General features: G+C 42.3%; 1 protein-coding gene across 1 annotated transcript in view; it reads left to right on the forward strand.

Annotated features, from left to right (window-relative positions):
• Positions 1-22,968, forward strand: part of LOC118395681 (histidine-rich glycoprotein-like) — a 28,567-nt gene that overhangs the window by 1,489 nt on the left and 4,110 nt on the right. The window contains exon 2 of the mRNA XM_052464342.1: positions 22,891-22,953. Coding sequence (XP_052320302.1) covers positions 22,891-22,953 — 63 coding nt within the window. The remainder of the gene's footprint in view (positions 1-22,890; positions 22,954-22,968) is intronic.

Consider the following 22,968-nt stretch of genomic DNA (forward strand, 5'->3'; position numbering starts at 1 on the left):
CTCTCTCTATACTGCCCTGGGAATTTACGACCTCACTGACCACAGCAGCCTGGTTGAATGGAGCAAAGAGCGGGGGATGGTGTTCGCTGTACCTAAAGAGGGCAACGTCATGACATATGTCTTGGGGGAATGACATGAAATTCTGGACTTACTCATCTGGTTAAGAAAAGTCTGGATTGTCCGTCTGTAGACACTATACAAATACTCACAATATCAACAAACTATCCGTTGATAAACAACTGCTTCCAAAGATTCCGGATATGTTTAGAATAAGGGTTAGGGTAAGGGTTACATTTCTGGTTAGGGCAGAGGTTAAGTTTAGGGTTAGAGTAAAGGTTATGGTTATGGTTAGGGCTAGGGTTAGTTAAAATGTTACTGATAGTCTGTAGACCACCTACAGATGGACTAATCCAAATAAGTGTTGCCCAGTGCAGTCGCAGACATCAACACATCCAGAGCTCTTAGATCATATCAGTAACAAAGAAGTCAACCGTCAAAGGATAACAAATACTGGAACACACACACATACCAAACCCTTTGTTCTTCCTTAGTCTGCTGTGAAAACACCCCATGATAGCATAAACAAGAGTATTTTTTTAGGATGTAGACGTCAGGTACTAGGCATAACCAAATATTATTTTATCCAGACCTGGGACTATTCTGGTTTGTGCTGGTTTTCTGATGTCTTGACAATGCCAACTGAAAAAAAAGTGTAATAACTGAATGGATCAATGAATGAACATACAAATGAAAGGATGAATGAATTAAATTGCTAGACAATATTTTTTATTTAATCTTTATTTAACGAGGCAAGTCAGTTGAAAAAAAATCTTATTTACAATGACGGCATAGGAAAAGCCTTGTTCAGGGGCATAACGACAGATTTTTACCAGGTCAGCTCAGGGATTCGATCTAACAACCTTCTGATTACTGACCCAACCACTTGGCTACCTGCCACCCCTATATCAAGATCATTTGTTACATTTAGATGTACTAAAGCCTTACACTGGATTACATGGTTGTCACACAATAGATAAAAACCTGTGATATCAAAGCAATAGTTAAACCCCAAAATCAAAGTTTAGGCCGAGCTGCAATGCAAATTGACCCCTAGACCTGGCAGTGTGGTGTCAGACAACAACCTCTCCCTCAATGTGAACCAGACAAAGGAGCTGATCATGGACCACAGGGGGCCGAGCACGCCCCCATCAATATCGACAGGGCTGTAGCGGAGCAAGTCAAAAGCTTCAAGTTCCTCTGTGTCCACATCACTAAGGACCTGTCATTGTCCAAACACACCATCACAGTTCTGAAGAGGGCAAGACAACGCTTTTTACACCCTCAGGAGGCTGATAAGATTTGGCATGGGCCCTCAGAACCTCAAAAAGTTATTCAGCTGAACTATTGAGAGTCTTGACTGGCTGCATAACTGCTCAGTATGGAAACTCCTCAGCATCTGAACACAAGGTGCTACAGAGGGTAGTGCATATGGCCCAGTACATCACTGGTGCCAAGTTCCCTGCCATCGAGGACCTCTATTCCAGGCGGTGTCAGAGCAAGACCCTCAAAATTGCCAGCCAGGTCGTAGACTGTTCTCTCTGCTATCGCACAACAAACGGTACCGGAGTTCCAAGTCTGGGACCAAACATCACCCGAATAGTTTCTACCCCAAGCCATAAGTTCTGTAAATAGTTAGCTATTTGGCTAACTATTTAACTATCTGGACTATCTGCATTAATCTATTTTGCAATAACTTTTTGACTGAACAAATACACTGCTGCTACTGTATATTATCTAACACTTTATTCCTAGTTATATGTCCATATCTACATTTACATTTACATTACATTTAAGTCATTTAGCAGACGCTCTTATCCAGAGCGACTTACAAATTGGTGCATACACCTTATGACATCCAGTGGAACAGCCACTTTACAATAGTGCATCTAAATCTTTTTAGGGGGAGGGTGAGAAGGATTACTTACCCTATCCTAGGTATTCCTTGAAGAGGTGGGGTTTCAGGTGTCTCCGGAAGGTGGTGATTGACTCCGCTGTCCTGGCGTCGTGAGGGAGTTTGTTCCACCATTGGGGGCCAGAGCAGCGAACAGTTTTGACTGGGCTGAGCGGGAACTGTACTTCCTCAGTGGTAGGGAGGCGAGCAGGCCAGAGGTGGATGAACGCAGTGCCCTTGTTTGGGTGTAGGGCCTGATCAGAGCCTGGAGGTACTGAGGTGCCGTTCCCCTCACAGCTCCGTAGGCAAGCACCATGGTCTTGTAGCGGATGCGAGCTTCAACTGGAAGCCAGTGGAGAGAGCGGAGGAGCGGGGTGACGTGAGAGAACTTGGGAAGGTTGAACACCAGACGGGCTGCGGCGTTCTGGATGAGTTGTAGGGGTTTAATGGCACAGGCAGGGAGCCCAGCCAACAGCGAGTTGCAGTAATCAAGACGGGAGATGACAAGTGCCTGGATTAGGACCTGCGCCGCTTCCTGTGTGAGGCAGGGTCGTACTCTGCGGATGTTGTAGAGCATGAACCTACAGGAACGGGACACCGCCTTGATGTTAGTTGAGAACGACAGGGTGTTGTCCAGGATCACGCCAAGGTTCTTAGCGCTCTGGGAGGAGTACACAATGGAGTTGTCAACCGTGATGGCGAGATCATGGAACGGGCAGTCCTTCCCCGGGAGGAAGAGGAGCTCCGTCTTGCTGAGGTTCAGCTTGAGGTGGTGATCCGTCATCCACACTGATATGTCTGCCAGACATGCAGAGATGCGATTCGCCACCTGGTCATCAGAAGGGGGAAAGGAGAAGATTAATTGTGTGTCGTCTGCATAGCAATGATAGGAGAGACCATGTGAGGATATGACAGAGCCAAGTGACTTGGTGTATAGCGAGAATAAGAGAGGGCCTAGAACAGAGCCCTGGGGGACCTCAACTACATCGTACTCCTGCACATAGACTCAGTACTGGCACCGGATGTAAATGTAGCCAAGTTGTCGTTACTCATTGTGTATTTATTATTACATGTTTAGCTTTTCTATTATTTCTCTATTTTCTTTCTTTCGGCATTGTTGGGAAGGGCCCGTAAGTAAGCATTTCACTGTTAGTTTCTACCTGTTGTTTCTGGAAGTATGAGACAAATAAAATATTATTTGATTTAGAATTAGGAATGGAATGGAATGACAAAACTATCAATTGGGTCATTATTCCTTCGTGGTACTAAGATGCGACGATTCCAACTCGGTCCTTGTTCGGGTTCCTCATCTTTGATTTGTTATTTTGCCATATAATTGACTGCATGATTACATCTGCAAACTCACTTGAGTTTCAGGTGACCCAAAGCAGAGTTTTAGCAATGCTTACGTAGAATAGCACACCAAGCGTTTAAGACTCAAGAGGGAATATCAAAATCCTTATACATAATTAAAGGGAGGGTGACAGTGTGGTAGCAATTAGAGAGGTGTATCTGTACGATCACGGTCTTGAAAGAGACATAATTCATGACAGTGGAGAAACACTGAAGACAACCTTAACTGTCACTGTAAGAAGAAGAGTATTTGTGTCTTTCATTGCTGATGTTAGATAAACTATATAGCAGAAACTCCATCTAGTTCAATAACACATATTCAGTTGTTTCAGGTCAAGTTGCCTAATGGTAAGTTATTGGTTTGAATCTGGGCACGGTAAATATTTTCCCTGACACTTTCCTGTTTTCCTGTACTGCAGTGTCACTCCTTAAATTACATGGCCGGCTTGTGTCTTTCATAAATTATTGTTTGGGCGGCAGGTGTGGGGTTGCAGGTGTGCAAATCAAGGCTCCATCGGTGGGGACAGGACATACAGTATCATGGAGGCACCGGACGACAAATGTGACTTAAGGTGGCTCTCGGCAGAACCACACCTGTCTCTCTGAATCAGACATACAGCATCTGTCATGACTATAGGTGATGTTTCGAAGATAACAAGGATGTAGCCTTTTCATTATGCAACTAATTGTACTTTCAAACCATGAAATATCCAAATACTTACCTTGAAATGTATTTGAAAGTAATTGAAGTAAATTCAATTGTATTTGAACCCAGGTCTGTTGTTTACAAGTATCATGCAGCGTGTATAAGTTATATTCAAGTATCAATGGCTATGTTCATTTAAATGTCCAAAAATGGGACAGGACATATCAGGGAGGCAACAAATGTGACTTTGTCCTACATTACGTGACTTTAAGGTGCCTCTCCACAGAACCACACCTGTCTCTCTGAATCAAAGACATACCTGTCATATGGTATGTGGTAACGAGAGAGAAGGTGACTTGGCAAAAACAACAAGGAAGCAAACAAGGATGCTGCCTCCCTACAATCTTAATAATAACAATACACTATTTATTTATGGAGCACCTTTTGTATAGCCAAGGATACTAACATTTAAAGCTACAGTCGGGCATTTGGAATACAACAAAACTACCGCCCGCCACTCAAATGTATAAACAATGCTATGTAACCAAGGACTGACAATCCATGAGATCTAAATTCTAGTTTTAATTACTAAGGGTCTAAGCCATACAATAGCCCATAACAGTGGCGCAACTTTGGTTTTAGAAGTGGGGGGAGACATAACCTGAACGGGGTCAGCGGGTCCTCCCCTTTTTTGGGGCAGCTAAAGCTCATTTCCTGCATTTCTACACAATCTAATATGACCCACGGTCCTTCTAGCCATCTCTATTTAGAACAACAAAAAGTAAGCAAAAATGCCCACAGTCATCAAGCTACGGTAAGAGATCATCATAAAATAAGTTTGAGGGATTGATAAGACTGAACTTGATCAATGGTAATTAAATAATCAATATTGTCTTGCACCTTTAACTGTTAGCGTTGCAAATGAACAACTCTTACAAATAAAGTACAAAGACTTAACTTTTGATTCAGAAGGTCCAAAATACTTCTTAACAGCTTCTACCCCCAAGCCATAAGACTCCTGAACAGCTAATCAAAGGTCGACCCAGACTACTAGCATAGCCCCCCTCCTTTTACACTGCTGCCACTCAATGTTTATTATCTATGCATAGTCACTTTATTTTTTAGGTAATTTTTTATATTTTTATATAACCTTTATTTAACTTTATTTAACTTTATTTAACAGTTAATAAAGAACAAATGCTTATTTACAATGACATCCTACCCTCAGTCAAACCCGGACAACGCTGGGCCAATTGTGTGCCACCCTAGGGACTCCCAATCACGGCCGGATGTGAAACAGCCTTTAACTCCACCTACATATTACCTCAATTATCTCGACTAACCGGTGCCCCCACACATTGACTCCGCACCGGTAACCCCTGTAAATAGCCTAGCTATTGTTTGTTTTTTACTGCTGCTGTTGAATTATTTGTTACTTTTATTTGATTGTCTTTATTAAGACATCCTCTATATCGAAATTCAGCCAGACCGACGAGCCAGCCCAAGCCGCCTGCATGCCCGACCCCCACCACTCTCTCCCCAACATCTTCCTTTAAGAAGTCCTGCCCGTAGGGGTCCACAGCTCCCTAAATTCATTATTGGCCCCCCAACATTCATTATTGGTTTCAGGTGTGTTAGGCCAAGGCCAGAGTGAAAACCAACAGTATGGCAGACCCCCAGGGACCAGACTGAGCAGCCCAGCAGCTAGGGACTACCTTAATATAAGTCATTTTAAATTATTTACACTTACTTTAAATACTCAAGAATATTTTAGCAATTAAATTTACTCTTGATACGTAAGCATATTTAAAACCAAATACTTTTAGTCTTTTACTCATGTATGACAATTTACTACTTTTTCCACCATTGTGGAAGGCCGCCGGTCAAATGCAGTGGTTATAGGAAAGGTGACTTGATCCTCTTAACACAGGATTAGTTTACCTATTTTTGTAATTTATTATGCCAACAAAAGGGTGTTTCCTAATTATTACAGTCCAGAAGTGTTGGGTATACTTACCTAAATGTTGGTAATTCATGTGGTGTTTTATTTCAGTGCAATCGTGTTGAACTTATCTGCTTACTAAGTGAAGTGAAGTCTTCCCATTTGTGTGAGACTTGGTATAGTCCTAAGGGGGAAAGGCGGTTTCACTCTTATTTCAGCAGTCTGTTTCAGACCTTCAAAAACAAAGGAGGTGCACAAAACTGTTAAAGCTCAGTCCCAACTCAAAGCAGTTTTGATATAGATTCTCATACGTTGGCTAAACTTTGAATGTTTTCAGCCTGACTGTCTTTGTTTTTTATTTAAATACACTGAACAAAAATAAAACGCAACATATAAAGATCCATAGATGACGCTATCTCAATCGCACTCCCACACTGCCCTTTCCCACCTGGACAAAAGGAACACCTATGCGAGAATTCTGTATGATCATTGACTAAAGCTCAGAGTTCAACAGCATAGTGCTCACAATAGGCTAAGAACCCTGGGATTAAACACCTCCCTCTGCAACTGGATCCTGGACTTCCTGACGGCCGGAGCTGATCGTGGACAGGAAAAGGCTGGCTGAACAGGCTCCTATTAACATCAACGGGGCTGCAGTGGAGCGGGTCGAGAATTTCAAGTTTCTTGGTGTCCACATCACCAACAAATTATCATGGTCCAAACACACCAAGACAGTCGTGGAGAGCGCACTACAACATATTTTTCCCCTTAAGAGACTGAAAAGATTTGGCATGGGTCCCCAGATCCTCAAAAAGTTCTACAGCTGCACCATCGAGAGCATACTGACCAGTTGATCACCGCATGGTATGGCAACTGCTCGGCATCTGACCGTAAAGGAGCTACATAGGGTAGTGCGTACGGCCTATACATCTCTGGGCCAAGCTTCCTACCATCCAGGACCTATACACTAGCCGGTGTCAGAGGAAGGCCCAAAAAATTGTCAAAGACTCCAGTCACCGAAGTCATAGACTGTTCTCTCTGCTATCACACGGCAAGCGGTACCGGAGTACCAAAGTCTAGCACCAAAAGGCTTCTTAACAGCTTCTACCCCCAAGTACCCCCTGTATATAGCCTCGTTATTGTTATTTTTTGTGTTACTTTTTATTTTACCATTTTGACTTTAGTTTATCTACTAAATATTGTCTTAACTCTTTCTTGAACTGCATTGCTGGTTTAGGGTTTGTAAGTAAGCATTTCACAGTAAGGTCTGTATTCGGAACATGTGACAAATACAATTCAATTTTATTTTATTTGGTCCCATGTTTCCTGACTTAAAATAAAAGATCCCAGAAATGTTCTGGAGGCACAAAAATCTTGTTTATCTCAATTGTTGACACCCTTGTTAGTGAGCATTTCTCCATTGCCAAGGTAATCCATTCACTTGACAGGTTTGGCATATCAAGAAGCTGATTAAAGACCATGATCATTACACATGTGCACCTTGTGCTTGCAACAATAAAAGGCCACGGCCACTCTAAAATGTGCAGTTTAGTCACACAGCACAATGCCACAGATGTCTCCACTTTTGAGGGCGTATGCAATTGGTATGCAGTAATGTCCACCAGAACTGTTGCCAGAGAATTGAATGTTCGTTTCTCTGCCATAAGCCACCTCCAACGTTGTTTTAGAAAATTTGGCAGTATGTCCAATTTGCCTCACAACCAAATGTATGTATGGGGTTATGTGGGCGAGTGGTTTGCTGATGCCAACATTGTGAACAGAATTCCCCATGGTGATGGTGGGGCTAAGGTATGGGCAGAATAAGTTAAGGACAATGAGTGCAATTTCATTTTATCGATGGCAATTTGAATATACATAGATACTGTGACGAGATCTCGAGGACCATTTTGAGGCCAATTTTTTAAAGCTATCTGTGACCAACAGATGCATATCTGTATTCCCAGTCATATGAAATCCATAGATTAGTGCCTAATTAATTTATTTCAATTGACTGATTTATTTTTTTGAACTGTAACTCTACAAAATCTTAGAATCTCTAGAGACAGCAAGAGTGGTAGAAATACTCTGAATGATCGGCTATGACAAGCCAACTGACATTTACTCCTGAGGTGCTGACCTGTTGCACCCTCGACAACCACTGTGATTATTATTATTTGACCCTGCTGGTCATCTATGAACATTTGAATATCTTGGCCATGTTCTGTTATAATCTCCACCTGGCACAGCCAGAAGAGGACTGGCCACCCCTCATAGCCTGGTTACTCTCTAGGTTTCTTCCGAGGTTCTAGGGTGTTTTTCCTAGCCACCGTGCTTCTACACCTGCATTGCTTGCTGTTTGGAGTTTTAGGCTGGGTTTCTGTACAGCACTTTGTGACATAAATTGATTTGATTTGATTTGATTCTACCTGGAACCAAAAAGGGTTCTCCTCTGGGGACAGATGAAGAACCCTTTTGGAAACCTTTTTTTCTAAGAGTATGTCTTATGTTTAGAATTGAATATGTGGATGGATTCTGAATCTCTGAAAGGTGGTTGTGAGAAGAGGGTTTTTCTCAGTTGGAAGGCAGTAGCTCTACACAACATACCATGGAACATTGTTGCTGTGAGAAATATTGAGGGATGGCCAGCATCTGAGGAGTGTTGACTTTAGAGTGCCAGTGGGAATATATGACTGTAACAGGTCATGAAAGTCTCCTGATCTGACCAACAGTGCAGTATCTCTGCCACTTTCCACCGCAGATGTGGAATGAAAACAGAGGCAGATGTGGGGGATTAAAACGCAGCCCATGCAAGAAAACAGATATCACTACCTTAAACTAACAGATTTTGATGGGCGATCTAAAAAAAGATTATGTGCCAAAGTTTTGTCATGAAAATGTCATCAGATGGCATAAACATTTAATGGCCTGTCTCTTGATGGCGGAGAGAAAATGTAAGTTACAAAGTAAATTTCCTGTAATTCTACACATTCTGCCATGATTTATGCCATGTTAATAATATCTGAGTGAGAGTGACTAACAGAATCAATAGGGGCCCCCTAGATGTCAGAGCCATGATTACAGGCCCAGGTTCGATTCCAGCAGGCATCACAACTACCACAGTTGCTCATTCAACAACCACAGCTGCTCCAACTACAACCTGTTCACATACAACATAAATACCACTTTATTTCTATGATAGGAATGAGATATGAATATCAGAAGATCGATTTCAAGCCGAACAGGACATTTGTTTACAACGGCAACAGCAAAAAAAGACAATGCAATCTGGTTTCAGAGCTGGTCATGTGTGCACCACAGCCACGCTCTAGAGCCTAAACGATATCAGAACCGCCATCGATAAGAGACATTACTGTGCAGCCGTATTCAACTACCAGGCTAAGGCTTTCGACTCTGTCAATCACAACATTCTTATTGGCAGACTCTACAGCCTTGGTTTCTCAAATGATTGACATGCCTGTTTCACCAACTACTTCTCCGATTGAGTTCAGAATGTGAAATTGGAGGGCCTGTTGTCCGGATCTCTGGCAGTCTCTATGGGGGTGCCACAGGGTTCAATTCTCGGGCCGACTCTCTTCTCTGTATACATCAATGATGTTGCTGCTGGTGATTCTTTGATCCAGCTCTGCGCAGACGACATTGTTCTGTATACCTCTGGCCCTTCTTTGGACACTGTGTTAACTAACCTCCAGATGAGCTTCAATGACATACAAGTCTCCTTCCATGGCCTCCAACTGCTCTTAAATGCAAGTAAAACTAAATGCATGCTCTTCAACCGATCGCTGCCTGCACCTGCCCGCCCGTCCAGCATCGTGACTCTGGACCGTTCTGACCTAGAATATGTGGACAACTACCTTATCTCAGGTCACTGGACACCATAGCAGCACCCACCTGTGGCACGCGCTCCAGCAGGTGTATCCCACTGGTCACCCCCAAAGCCAATTCTTCCTTTGGCCGCCTCTCCTTCCAGTTCTCTGCTGCCAATGACTGGAACGAACTGCAAAAATCTCTGAAGCTGGAGACTCTTACCTCCCTCACTAGCTTTAAGCACCAGCTGTCAGAGCCGCTCACAGATCACTGCACCTGTACATAGCTCATCTGTAAATAGCCCATCCAATCTACCTCAGCAACATACTGTATTTATTTCTTTATCTTGCTCCTTTGCACCCCAGTATCATTTTAACATTTAACATTTAAGTCATTTAGCAGACGCTCTTATCCAGAGCGACTTACAAATTGGTGCATTCACCTTATGACATCCAGTGGAACAGTCACTTTACAATAGTGCATCTAAATCTTAAAAGGGGGGGGGGGTGAGAAGGATTACTTATCCTATCCTAGGTATTCCTTAAAGAGGTGGAGTTTCAGGTGTCTCCGGAAGGTGGTGATTGACTCCGCTGTCCTGGCGTCGTGAGGGAGTTTGTTCCACCATTGGGGGGCCAGAGCAGCGAACAGTTTTGACTGGGCTGAGCGGGAACTGTACTTCCTCAGTGGTAGGGAGGCGAGCAGGCCAGAGGTGGATGAACGCAGTGCCCTTGTTTGGGTGTAGGGCCTGATCAGAGCCTGGAGGTACTGAGGTGCCGTTCCCCTCACAGCTCCGTAGGCAAGCACCATGGTCTTGTAGCGGATGCGAGCTTCAACTGGAAGCCAGTGGAGAGAGCGGAGGAGCGGGGTGACACAGCCATTGAAAAGGAGTAGAACAACATTCCACAGGCCACAATCAACAGCCTGATCAACTCTATGTGAAGGAGATGTGGTTCACTGCATGAGTCAAATGGTGGTCACATTCACATACAGTCAGATAGCGAAAGAGCTGGCCAAGGACGGCACGTTCAAGAGTTTTGGAGAGAAAAGAAAGAAGGGATACTGGTCTGTAGTTGTTGACATCGGAGGGATCGAGTGTAGGTTTTTTCAGAAGGGGTGCAACTCTCGCTCTCTTGAAGACGGAAGGGATGTAGCCAGCGGTCAGGGATGAGTTGATGAGCGAGGTGAGGTAAGGGAGAAGGTCTCCGGAAATGGTCTGGAGAAGAGAGGAGGGGATAGGGTCAAGCGGGCAGGTTGTTGGGCGGCCGGCCGTCACAAGACGCGAGATTTCATCTGGAGAGAGAGGGGAGAAAGAGGTCAGAGCACAGGGTAGGGCAGTGTGAGCAGAACCAGCGGTGTCGTTTGACTTAGCAAACGAGGATTGGATGTCGTCGACCTTCTTTTCAAAATGGTTGACAAAGTCATCTGCAGAGAGGGAGGAGGGGGGAGGAGGATTCAGGAGGGAGGAGAAGGTGGCAAAGTGCTTCCTAGGGTTAGAGGCAGAAGCTTGGAATTTAGAGTGGTAGAAAGTGGCTTTAGCAGCAGAGACAGAAGAGGAAAATGTAGAGAGGAGGGAGCGAAAGGATGCCAGGTCCGCAGGGAGGCGAGTTTTCCTCCATTTCCGCTCGGCTGCCCGGAGCCCTGTTCTGTGAGCTCTCAATGAGTCGTCGAGCCACGGAGCGGGATTGGAGGACCGAGCCGGCCTGGAGGATAGGGGGCATAGAGAGTCAAAGGATGCAGAAAGGGAGGAGAGGAGGGTTGAGGAGGCAGAATCAGGACATAGGTTGGAGAAGGTTTGAGCAGAGGGAAGAGATGATAGGATGGAAGAGGAGAGAGTAGCGGGGGAGAGAGAGCGAAGGTTGGGACGGTGCGATACCATCCGAGTAGGGGCAGTGTGGGAAGTGTTGGATGAGAGCGAGAGGGAAAAGGATACAAGGTAGTGGTCGGAGACTTGGAGGGGAGTTGCAATGAGGTTAGTGGAAGAACAGCATCTAGTAAAGATGAGGTCGAGCGTATTGCCTGCCTTGTGAGTAGGGGGGGAAGGTGAGAGGGTGAGGTCAAAAGAGGAGAGGAGTGGAAAGAAGGAGGCAGAGAGGAATGAGTCAAAGGTAGACGTGGGGAGGTTAAAGTCGCCCAGAACTGTGAGAGGTGAGCCGTCCTCAGGAAAGGAGCTTATCAAGGCATCAAGCTCATTGATGAACTCTCCGAGGGAACCTGGAGGGCTATAAATGATAAGGATGTTAAGCTTGAAAGGGCTGGTAACTGTGACAGCATGGAATTCAAAGGAGGCGATAGACAGATGGGTAAGGGGAGAAAGAGAGAATGACCACTTGGGAGAGATGAGGATCCCGGTGCCACCACCCCGCTGACCAGAAGCTCTCGGGGTGTGCGAGAACATGTGGGTGGACGAAGAGAGAGCAGTAGGAGTGGCAGTGTTATCTGTGGTGATCCATGTTTCCGTCAGTGCCAAGAAGTCGAGGGACTGGAGGGAGGCATAGGCTGAGATGAACTCTGCCTTGTTGGCCGCAGATCGGCAGTTCCAGAGGCTACCGGAGACCTGGAACTCCACGTGGGTCGTGCGCTGGGGCCACCAGATTAGGGTGTCCGCGGCCACGCGGTGTGGAGCGTTTGTATGGTCTGTGCAGAGAGGAGAGAACAGGGATAGACAGACACATAGTTGACAGGCTACAGAAGAGGCTACGCTAATGCAAAGGAGATTGGAATGACAAGTGGACTACACGTCTCGAATGTTCAGAAAGTTAAGCTTACGTAGCAAGAATCTTATTGACTAAAATGATTAAAATTATACAGTACTGCTGAAGTAGGCCAGCTGGCAGTGGCTGCGTTGTTGACTTTGTAGGCTAGCTGGCAGTGGCTGCGTTGTTGACACTACACTAATCAAGTCGTTCCGTTGAGTGTAATAGTTTCTACAGTGCTGCTATTCGGGGGCTAGCTGGCTAGCTAGCAGTGTTGATTACGTTACGTTGCGTTAAAAGAACGACAATAGCTGGCTAGCTAACCTAGAAAATCGCTCTATACTACACAATTATCTTTGATACAAAGACGGCTATGTAGCTAGCTATGTAGCTAGCTACGATCAAACAAATCAAACCGTTGTACTGTAATGAAATTAAATGAAAATGTGATACTACCTGTGGAGCGAGGCGGAATGCGACCGGGTTGTTGAGTTCTATTCGGAAGACGTTGGCTAGCTGTTGGCTAGCTAGCAGTGTCTTCTACGTTAAGGACGACAAATAGCTGGCTAGCTAACCTCGGTAAATTAAGATAATCACTCTAAGACTACACAATTATCTTGGATACGAAGACAGCAAAGACAGCTATGTAGCTAGCTAACACTACACTAATCAAGTCGTTCAGTTGAGTGTAATAGTTTCTACAGTGCTGCTAATCGGTGGACGTTTGCTAGCTGGCTAGCTGCTGGGCAGAGCAGTGAAGACTACGTTAGGACGACGAAATACGATAATTACGCAATTATCTTTGATACAAAGACGGCTATGTAGCTAGCTAAGAAGAAATTGCTAAGATTAGACAAATCAAACCGTTGTACTATAATGAAATGTAATGAAATGTAATGAAAAAGTTATACTACCTGTGGAGCGAAATGCGGATGCAGTGTAATGATCGTGTAATGATCTGTGTAATGATCGTGCTGTTTAATGCGGATGCAGGAAATGCGGATCCAGCAACATTGTATCACTACTTGCACATTCATCTTCTGCTCATCCTACCATTCCAGTGTTTCATTGTTATATCGTAATTACTTTGCCACCATGGCCTATTTATTGCCTTACCTCTCTTATCCTACCTCATTTGCACATGCTGTATATAGATTGTTCTACTGTATTATTGATTGTATGTTTTTGTTTATTCCATGTGTAACTCTGTGTTGTTGTATGTGTCGAACTGCTTTGGTTTATCTTGGCCAGGTTGCAGGTGCAAATGAGAACTTGTTGTCAACTAGCCTACCTGGTTAAATAAAGGTGTAATAAAACAAATAAAAAAATTAAAATAAAATCCATTTATTGAAATTGGTAACAACATTATCCAAATAAGAGCATCATTACAACACTAATCTAATCTAAAAACGATATTGTGTGCCTCTGTGTGGGTGGTGTGGGGAAGAAAGACAAAGAGAGAGCAAAAAGTTAACATCGGGATTTGGTACAATCCTAGATCTATGATCAGGGGCAACTATTCAGGGTAAGGGGGTTCAGAGGCGGTGATACACACAACGAGACAGTTTGAGCAGTAATGTCAGCGCAGCATCAGCTCTGTAATAATCAACCTCAGTTCTGATTTGCTAGCTCTTCTCAACTTTAATTAGGACAAGCATAGAAAAAGAAAGAATAGAATGGGAGACAGAGAGTACAAGGGCTGTTACTCTGAGGGTAAAAAGACAGGTGACAAGGGAGATGTCAAACTGGTGTTGTATGTGTGTATATGTGTGTGTGTACTTACCTCACTAGAGGTCTTAATTCAAACTCTGAGATCTTGGAAGAATGGGGCAAATGGAGGGGTTGAGAAAAGCTGGCTTCCTTTGGGCCACCTTGTCATGCACTTTGTTCCATCTTCAGGGTTCATCATCTTGGGTTGATTCCAACCTACAGCATATATCCTTTTTTTCTGTGCCACCAAATGTTTGCATGCCACTTGTAAAGTGAACAGGTTAACTAATACTGTTATATTGTATGGAACAATGTTGTTTAAATTCATCAAAATGGTGAGCGGGGAGAGGGTACACCGACACTCCTGGCCTGCAAAACAATGACCGATGACATATGTCGCCCAGCTGAGAGCCGACCGAACGAATCCCACAGGGTTGAGGAGGTCACTGTGTCCTGGTGTGGTTGCCGTCCATGCTCTCCCCATTGACTAGTAGACTATATCACGGTGACACCTAGATGGCTAGCAATATGAGTTCATTATTGTGTAGGCTGCCATCTTGCCTGAAATGTAATCATAGGAGGGAAACGTTACTCGCTACCGCCCGCGACACTGTGATAGGCTACAGCTGCCACTGCACCATAGGTCAGCAAGCTGCTCAATACAACACTGGTCATTCGCACATGGTTTACTGGTATGTGTAAAATGCTGCCTGTCAACCCGGAAAAAAACGTTGCACTGGTAATATACAGTGGGCTCCAAAAGGGTTGGGACAGTGACACATTTGTTGTTTTGGCTCTGTACTCCAGCACTTTGGATTTGAAATGATACTATGAGGTAAAGTGCAGACTTCTTACAGACAGCTTTCAGTTACAGGAATTTTCATCCATATCGAATGAGCCGTTTAGAAATTACAATACTTTATTTACATACTTCCCCATTTCAGGGGACCAACAGTATTTGGATAAATTGACTTATATGTGTATTAAAGTAGTCAAAACTTTAGTATTGGCACAAAATTATTACATCAAGCTTGTGACTCTACAAACTTGTTGGATGCATTTGCAGTTTGTTTTGGTTGCGCTTCATATTATGTTGTGCCCAATAGAAATCAATGGTGAATAATGACGAATGAGATAGTTCGACACACAAATTTCATACACCCTTCAAACTGCTAACCTTATTGTAATGGTGAGAGGTTAGCATGTCTTGGGGGAATGACATGAAATTCTGGACTTACTCATCTGGTTAAGAGAAGTCGGGATTGTCCATCTGTAGACGCTATACAGACGCTCATACTATCAACAAACTATCTGTTGATAAACAACTGCTTCCTAAGATTACGATTAGGTTTAGATGGTTAGGGTAAGGGTTACATTTCTGGTTAGGGCATAGGTTAAGTTTAGGGTTAGAGTAAAGGTTATGGTTATGGTTAGGGCTAGGGTTAGTTAAAATGTTACTGATAGTCTGTAGACCACATACAGATGGACTAATCCAAATAAGTGTTGCCGAGTGCAGTCGCAGACATCAACACATCCAGAGCTCTTAGATCATATCAGTAACAAAGACGGCTTTGATAAGAAGTCAACCGTCAAGAAATAACAAGTACTGGAACACACACAGATCACATACTAAGCCCTTTGTTCTCCCTTAGTCTGCTGTGAAAACACCCCACGATGGCGTAACCAAGTATTTTTTTAGGATATTGAATTCAGGTACTAGGCCTAAACAAATATTATTTTATCCAGACCTGGGACTATTCTGGTTTGTGCTGGAATTCTGATGTCTTGACAATGCCAACTGAAAAAAAAGTGTAATAACTGAATTGATCAATGAACGAACATACAAATTAAAGGATAAATTAATTAAATTGCTAGCCAATATATTTTTTATTTCATCTTTAATTAACTAGGCAAGTCAGTAAGAACAAATTCTTATTTACAATGACGACCTTGGAACAGTGGGTTAACTGCCTTGTTCAAGGAAGAACAACAGATTTCACCTTGTCGGTGTGGGGATTCGATCGAATAACCTTTCGGTTAGCTGCCCAACGCTCTAACCACTAGGCTACCTGCTGCCCCGATATCAAGATAATTTGTTCCATCCGATTGAACGGAGATTTAAACATACTCAAGCCTTACACTGGATTACATGGTTGTAACACAACAGATGAAAACCTGTGATATCAAAGCAATAGTTAAAACCCAAAATCAAAGTTTAGGCAGAGCTGCATTGCAAAATATTTCTCCTGTCTTATCCGGTATCCTGTGTGAATTTAAGTACGCTCTATCTAATTTTCTCTCTCTTTCTCTCTTTCTTTCTCTCTCTCCCTGTTACTAGTAAATGAGTGAAGAGGTGTGGAGTCAGGCGCAGAGAGCAAAGGATGTGGGAAAAACAACACGCTTTAATGTCCTGGAAACATAACATGAACAAAAGTGGAAACACAAATGAACAGAAATATAAACGGACAGCGTGAAACCCAAAATGCCAACAAAAATACACTCAAAACAAGGAAACAGGAGAACAAGCCCGCACGAAACAGAAGCGGGCTGAACAGACTATATATAACCCTATCCTAACAACCAAACTAGAAACAGGTGCTACCAATTAGACAAAACTAAACGAACACAGAACAACGGATCGGCGATAGCTAGTAGACCGGTGACGACGACCGCCGAGCGCCACCCGAACAAGAAGGGGAGTCACCTTCGGTAATATTCGTGACACTCCCTCTAAGGACCTGCCTCAGGACTATCTGGCCTGATGACTCCTTGCTGTCCCCAGTCCACCTGGCCGTGCTGCTGCTCCGGTTTCAACTGTTCTACCTGCGGCTATGGAACCCTGACCTGTTCACCGGACATGCTACCTGTCCCAGACCTGCTGTTTTCAACTCTCTAGAGACAGCAGGAATGGTAGAGATACTCTGAATGATCGGCTATGAAAAGCCAACTGACATTTACTCCTGAGGTGCTGACCTGTTGCACCCTCGACAACCACTGTGATTATTATTATTTGACCCTACTGGTCATCTATGAACATTTGAACATCTTGGCCATGTTCTGTTGTAATCTCCACCCGGCACAGCCAGAGGAGGACTGGCCACCCCTCACATTCTGGTTCCTCTCTAGGTTCCTTCCTATGTTCTGGCCTTTCTGTGGAGTTTTTCCTAGCCACCATGCTTCTACACCTGCATTGCTGGCTGTTTGGGGTTTTAGGCTGGGTTTCTGTACAGCACTTTGTGACCTAAATTGATTTGATTTGATTTGATTCTCCCTGGAACCAAAAAGGGTTCTCCTCTGGGGACAGTTGAAGAACCCTTTTGGAAACCTTTTTTTCTAAGAGTATGGAGGTATGTCTTATGTTTAGAATGGAATATGTGGATGGATTCTGAATCTCTGTCAGGTGGTTGGGAGAAGAGGGATCTCCTAATTTGGAAGGCAGTAGCTGTACACAACCTACCATGGAGCATAGCTTGTTGCTGTGAGAAATATTGAAGCATGGCCAGCATCTGAGGAGTGTTGACTTTAGAGTGCCAGTGGGAATATATGACTAACAGGTCATGAAAGCACAATGTGTGCCAAACAAAATTATGCATTGAAGGTTTATAAGATAATTGTGAAGATGGTACGAATAGGCAGCCAGGGTAGACAGCCAGTGTTGCATAGTGGCAGTATGTAGGCACTCCCAGGGTTTGGTATACGCTGATCTGGTGATTGTATTGATATCAGTATTCATAGGCCTAAATCATTAGTAAACACAGAATGTATAAATTAATATATATATATATTGTCTACATTTACATTTACATTTACATTTAAGTCATTTAGCAGACGCTCTTATCCAGAGCGACTTACAAATTGGTCTATGCGATATATATTGTCTATGTCGATGCTCAACTCAAATATGTTACATTTAAAGACATAGATATCTCTGAAGGTAAACTTCATGTATACATATCCATTAAGGCACACCACAATGTTTATTGTTGGTATTTTTGGCCAAGCCATTTCCTGGAGTATAGCCAGCCTCATCCTCTTTGTCAGGTGATTTTCACGAAGACTGTCCTGCTACTCTTACTAAAACAACAGGTTATCATTCATTTTGTGAAGCACCCAGCTGGGGGGGGTTCTACCCAACTACTAAACTAACATATGGAATTGTTTCGTGACAGTCATATCATGGATAATTTAGCTACATGATTTTGAATTTTGGTGTAACTTCATTTGTCTACATTATTATTATTTTTATGAAAAGTCGAATTTGGCCTTTACTGTTATAGCCCGAAAAAACATATTGAATAACACATTCATAATTGGCAAAAAAAGACAGTCAAATGAGTAATGAGGAAAAAGTGTTTGACGTGTCTGTCCTGTATCTATGAGACATAAGAATGCTTGGGATATATATATATATATATACTTTTTATTACATTTTTTACACATATTTATCCCCTTATTTTTGTTGGGGCGAAACTACAGTGCCTCCATCCATATATTTGTATGGGTTACATTCAGACAAGTCCCATGGGGCTTGTGGGGGGTCGTAGAGGAAAACGGAGAACATCATGTTGTTTCTGAGATTCTCATCTTTCCATAGAGTGGTCATATTAGACAGATATCTCTACCTTAAATTGACCGATTTTGATCGGCGATTTTTTTTTAATTACGTGGTAAAGTTTTGTCATGAAAATGTCATCAGATGGCATAAACTTTAAACATTTAATGGCCTCTCTCTTGATGGTGGAGAGAAAAATGTAAGTTATAAAGTCAATTTCCTGCAATTCTACACATTTTGCCATGGGCTTAGAGAACATTTTGCTATTTAATCAGACATTTCTTGCAAATCTACTTGTTTTGCCAAGGGGCAGAGAGACATTTTAGCTGTTTTTAAGCACATTTACTGCATATCTACACATCTTGCCATGGTTCAGAGAGATAATTTTGCAATTTTATATCAATTGTCTGTAGAGACATTTTGCAGTTTGAAAACACATTTTCTGCAGTTCTATATCTTTTGCCATGGGGTGGAGACAACCTTTAGCAATTGTATAAAATATTTCATGCAATGCTACTCATTTTGCCATGGGGCAGAGAGACATTTTTGCAGTTTTTAAACACATTCCTGCAATTCTACACATTTTGCCATGATTTATGCCATGTTAATAATATCTGAGTGAGAGTGACAAACAAATGAATAGGGGTCCCCTAGATGTCAGAGCCCTGGGCAAGTGCCCGGTCGGTATTCGGCCATGATTACAGACCCTGGTTTGATTCCAGGCTGTATCACAACCGGCCATGAATGAGAGTCCCATATGGCAGCGCACAATTGGCCCAGCGTTGCCCGGGTTAGGGTTAGGCCATGGTAGGCCATCATTGTAAATAAGATTTTGTTCTTAAATGACTTGCCTAGTTAAATAAAGGTTAAAGTAATGATTGACTGTCATTTCTCTTTGCTTATTTGAACTGTTCTTGCCATAATATGGACTTGGTATTTTACCAAATAGGGCAATCTCCTGTAAACCACCCCTACCTTGTCACAACACAACTAATTGGCTCAAACACATTAAGAAGGAAATATGAGCTATGAGCAGCAAAACACATAAAGAAACTTCCAGATTCTACCAGTGAAATGAAAATGTGTTCATTCTAGCCTGTGTTTTGGATCATTAAGATATTTGTGAAAATAACGTAATGTTGTTCATATAACTATATGCCGTGGCAGAGCCAGGGTGAAATTTCGCTTTAAGCCTGTTAAGAAATTGATAATGTTTCTGACTTCTACTGTTGCCTGCATATTTGAGTATATTATTTTTTAGTAATCTGGTATTTGTCGTTTATTACAATACAGAAGCAAGCAGATTAAGTTTAAACCATTATCAATCGTAATGTGCAACATTGGTTTTGGGGGCAGCCAATTGATAATCAGCACTTGGTCCAAATAGAATTTGTGAAGGCATTGTTATTGATGGGAGTGAATGTGTTGTATCAGTTATTCAGATATGTTCGGAGTGATGCAATTGTGACAGGAAGCTCAAAATGATTTTATTTATTAGGATCCCCCATTAGCCGATGCTTATGGCGACAGCTAGTCTTACTGGGTTCCGACATATAACGAAAAAGACATTACAGACTAAATACTTTTCAATTTACATATATTTTTAAATATGAACATGTAGTGTGTGTGTGTGTGTGTGTGTGTGTGTGTGTGTGTGTGTGTGTGTGTGTGTGTGTGTGTGTGTGTGTGTGTGTGTGTGTGTGTGTGTGTGTGTGTGTGTGTGTGTGTGTGTGTGTGTGTGTGTGTGCATATCTATCAGTTACACATACTGTACATGTCAGTACATGTACACAACAAGTAGATCACATGGAGGAGAGACATTGTGCCGTGAGGTGTTAGTATATTTGTTTTTTGAAACCAGGTGAGCTATACAAACCACTTGAGCTATACAAGATGGAAGGGAGTTCCATGCACTCATGTCTCTGTATAATACTCTATGTTTCCTTGATTTTGTTCTGGACCTGGGGACTGTGGAAAGACCTGGAGACTGTGAAAATACCCTTGGTGGCATGTCTGGTGTGTGTGTGTGTGTGTGTGTGTGTGTGTGTGTGTGTGTGTGTGTGTGTGTGTGTGTGTGTGTGTGTGTGTGTGTGTGTGTGTGTGTGTGTGTGTGTGTGTGTGTGTGTGTGTGTGTGTGTGTGTGTGTGTGTGTGTGTGTGTGTGTGTGTCAAGTCTTTCCTCAAATCTTAGCCAAGAGAGACTGGCATGCATAGTTTTAATATTAACCCGCTGAGTACAACGACGTGCCACAATATTCTGGGCCAGCTGCAGCTTAACTAGCTCTTTCTTAGCAGCACTTGACGATACGACTGGACAATAATCAAGATAAGATAAAACTAAAGCCTGCAGGACATTAGCATCTCTTTATTACAGACAGACCTCTCCTCATCTTTACAACCATCGAATCTATATGTGTTGACCATGACAGTTTACAATCTAAGGTAACACCAAGTAACTAAGTCTCCTCAACTCGTTCAACAGCCACACCAGATTCATTACCAGATTCAGCTAAGGTCTAGGACTTATGGAGTGATTTGTACAAAATACAATGCTCTTAGTTTTCGAGATGTTGTTGGGCAACAAAATGACCATTTATGTTGCAATCATATTTCTATGAATACTTCTGACCAGTTGTGTTCATCATTTCAGCTCTTGATTAGTTGCGAAGGAATGCAGAATGATTTGATTATGTTTTGTGGGGAGATTGTGGTATGTTCAGAATTTCACAAATCATAGAATGAGTAGCATTCTGAATCTATAGAGTGGAAGACAATTCCCCAAGTTTTCATTCAACCTGTCAGTCATATTTGTTGTCAATGTTGTATGCTGTACCAAGTATACGTCCCCAGAAATGTTCTACTTGCATTAATATTTTTGATTTACTGGTATACGCCCACACCATTCTGCAGTTGGGGTACACCTACACCATTCCAACACTTTTTAATATACTTAACTATCATTTATGGGAAGGGAAACTATTTCACTCTTAAAAGTATTTCTAGGTCATATTTAAATAGAAATCTGGAAACACTGGACAATTACTTTATGCTGGATACACTGCTGGGAGAGCATACTTAAGCACTATTGAGGAGTAAACCATACATCTTTTAAGATGGGTAGATCTTTTTTAATTCCCAATGAAGTGATCATTTCATACTGTTCATGAATTTAAAAAAAACCTGTGTGTCATCATTGTGTGTGTGTGTTCTCACATGTGCATATGTACATTTGTTTTGGTTTTAGAATTGCCTTGGGATATCTGAATAACAAACAATACAATTACTGATCAAAGTCATGTATAAAACATTACATTATGTATTACAATCAGTTATACTTTATACATAGTGTGTCTGGGGATGTGTAGTGTAGGTCCATATCCTGCTGGATAGGATTAGGACTTAATGACTCATTAGTTGGAGAGAGTTGACACTATTTTCAGCAGAAATGGAGGATAGGACACAACTGAGCACACCTTTTTTGAGGTGACTCGAAACCAAAGTTTCCATTACATCAGCCTTCATCATAATGATGTCATCAAGACTGTTCCTCATACTATAAAAGCTGTAGCAATACTCAGGTGTATACTCAGGTGTATCATCACAATTGAAGAGCATTGTTGAACTGCCAGCCCTTTTTAGGAGTAAACTGAAAAACCTACATCCATAACCACATTTTTGTGGGTAAGTCTGTTTTTAATTGATGTATTATTTTATTTCTTATTTAACCAGGCAACTCAGTTAAGAACAAATTCTTATTAACATTTTTTTTTAGGATATTGACTTCAGGTACTAGGCCTAAACAAATATTATTTTATCCAGACCTGGGACTATTCTGGTTTGTGCTGGGTTTCTGTTGTCTTGACAATGGAAAGGCCACCTGACAAAAAGTGTAATAACTCAAATGTATCAATGAATGAACATACAAATGAATGGATGAAATTGCTACCCAATACATATATTTTATTTATTAACGTTTATTTAACTAGGCAAGTTCATTAAGAACAAATTCTTATTTACAATGACCACCTAGGAACATGGGTTAACTTCCTTGTTCTGGGGTAGAACGACAGTTTTTTTACCAGAAAAAAAATTGTGAAGGGCATTTACTATAGTGATCTCCTATATTTAATGTGTCATTGTCATTCTGTTTGTCATTATTTGTCTTTTACCTTATGAATGATGTTGTCCTAATGACTTCACCCTTATTCTGTGATATTAGAATAATAAGAAAACCGTTTGAAGATGAATGCAACAATTATCGCAGTCCTTCTTCTGATTATAGGTAAGTTGATCCATT

The sequence above is a fragment of the Oncorhynchus keta genome, chromosome 16 (assembly GCF_023373465.1).
Source record: "Oncorhynchus keta strain PuntledgeMale-10-30-2019 chromosome 16, Oket_V2, whole genome shotgun sequence".
Classification (NCBI taxonomy): Eukaryota; Metazoa; Chordata; class Actinopteri; order Salmoniformes; family Salmonidae; genus Oncorhynchus; species Oncorhynchus keta.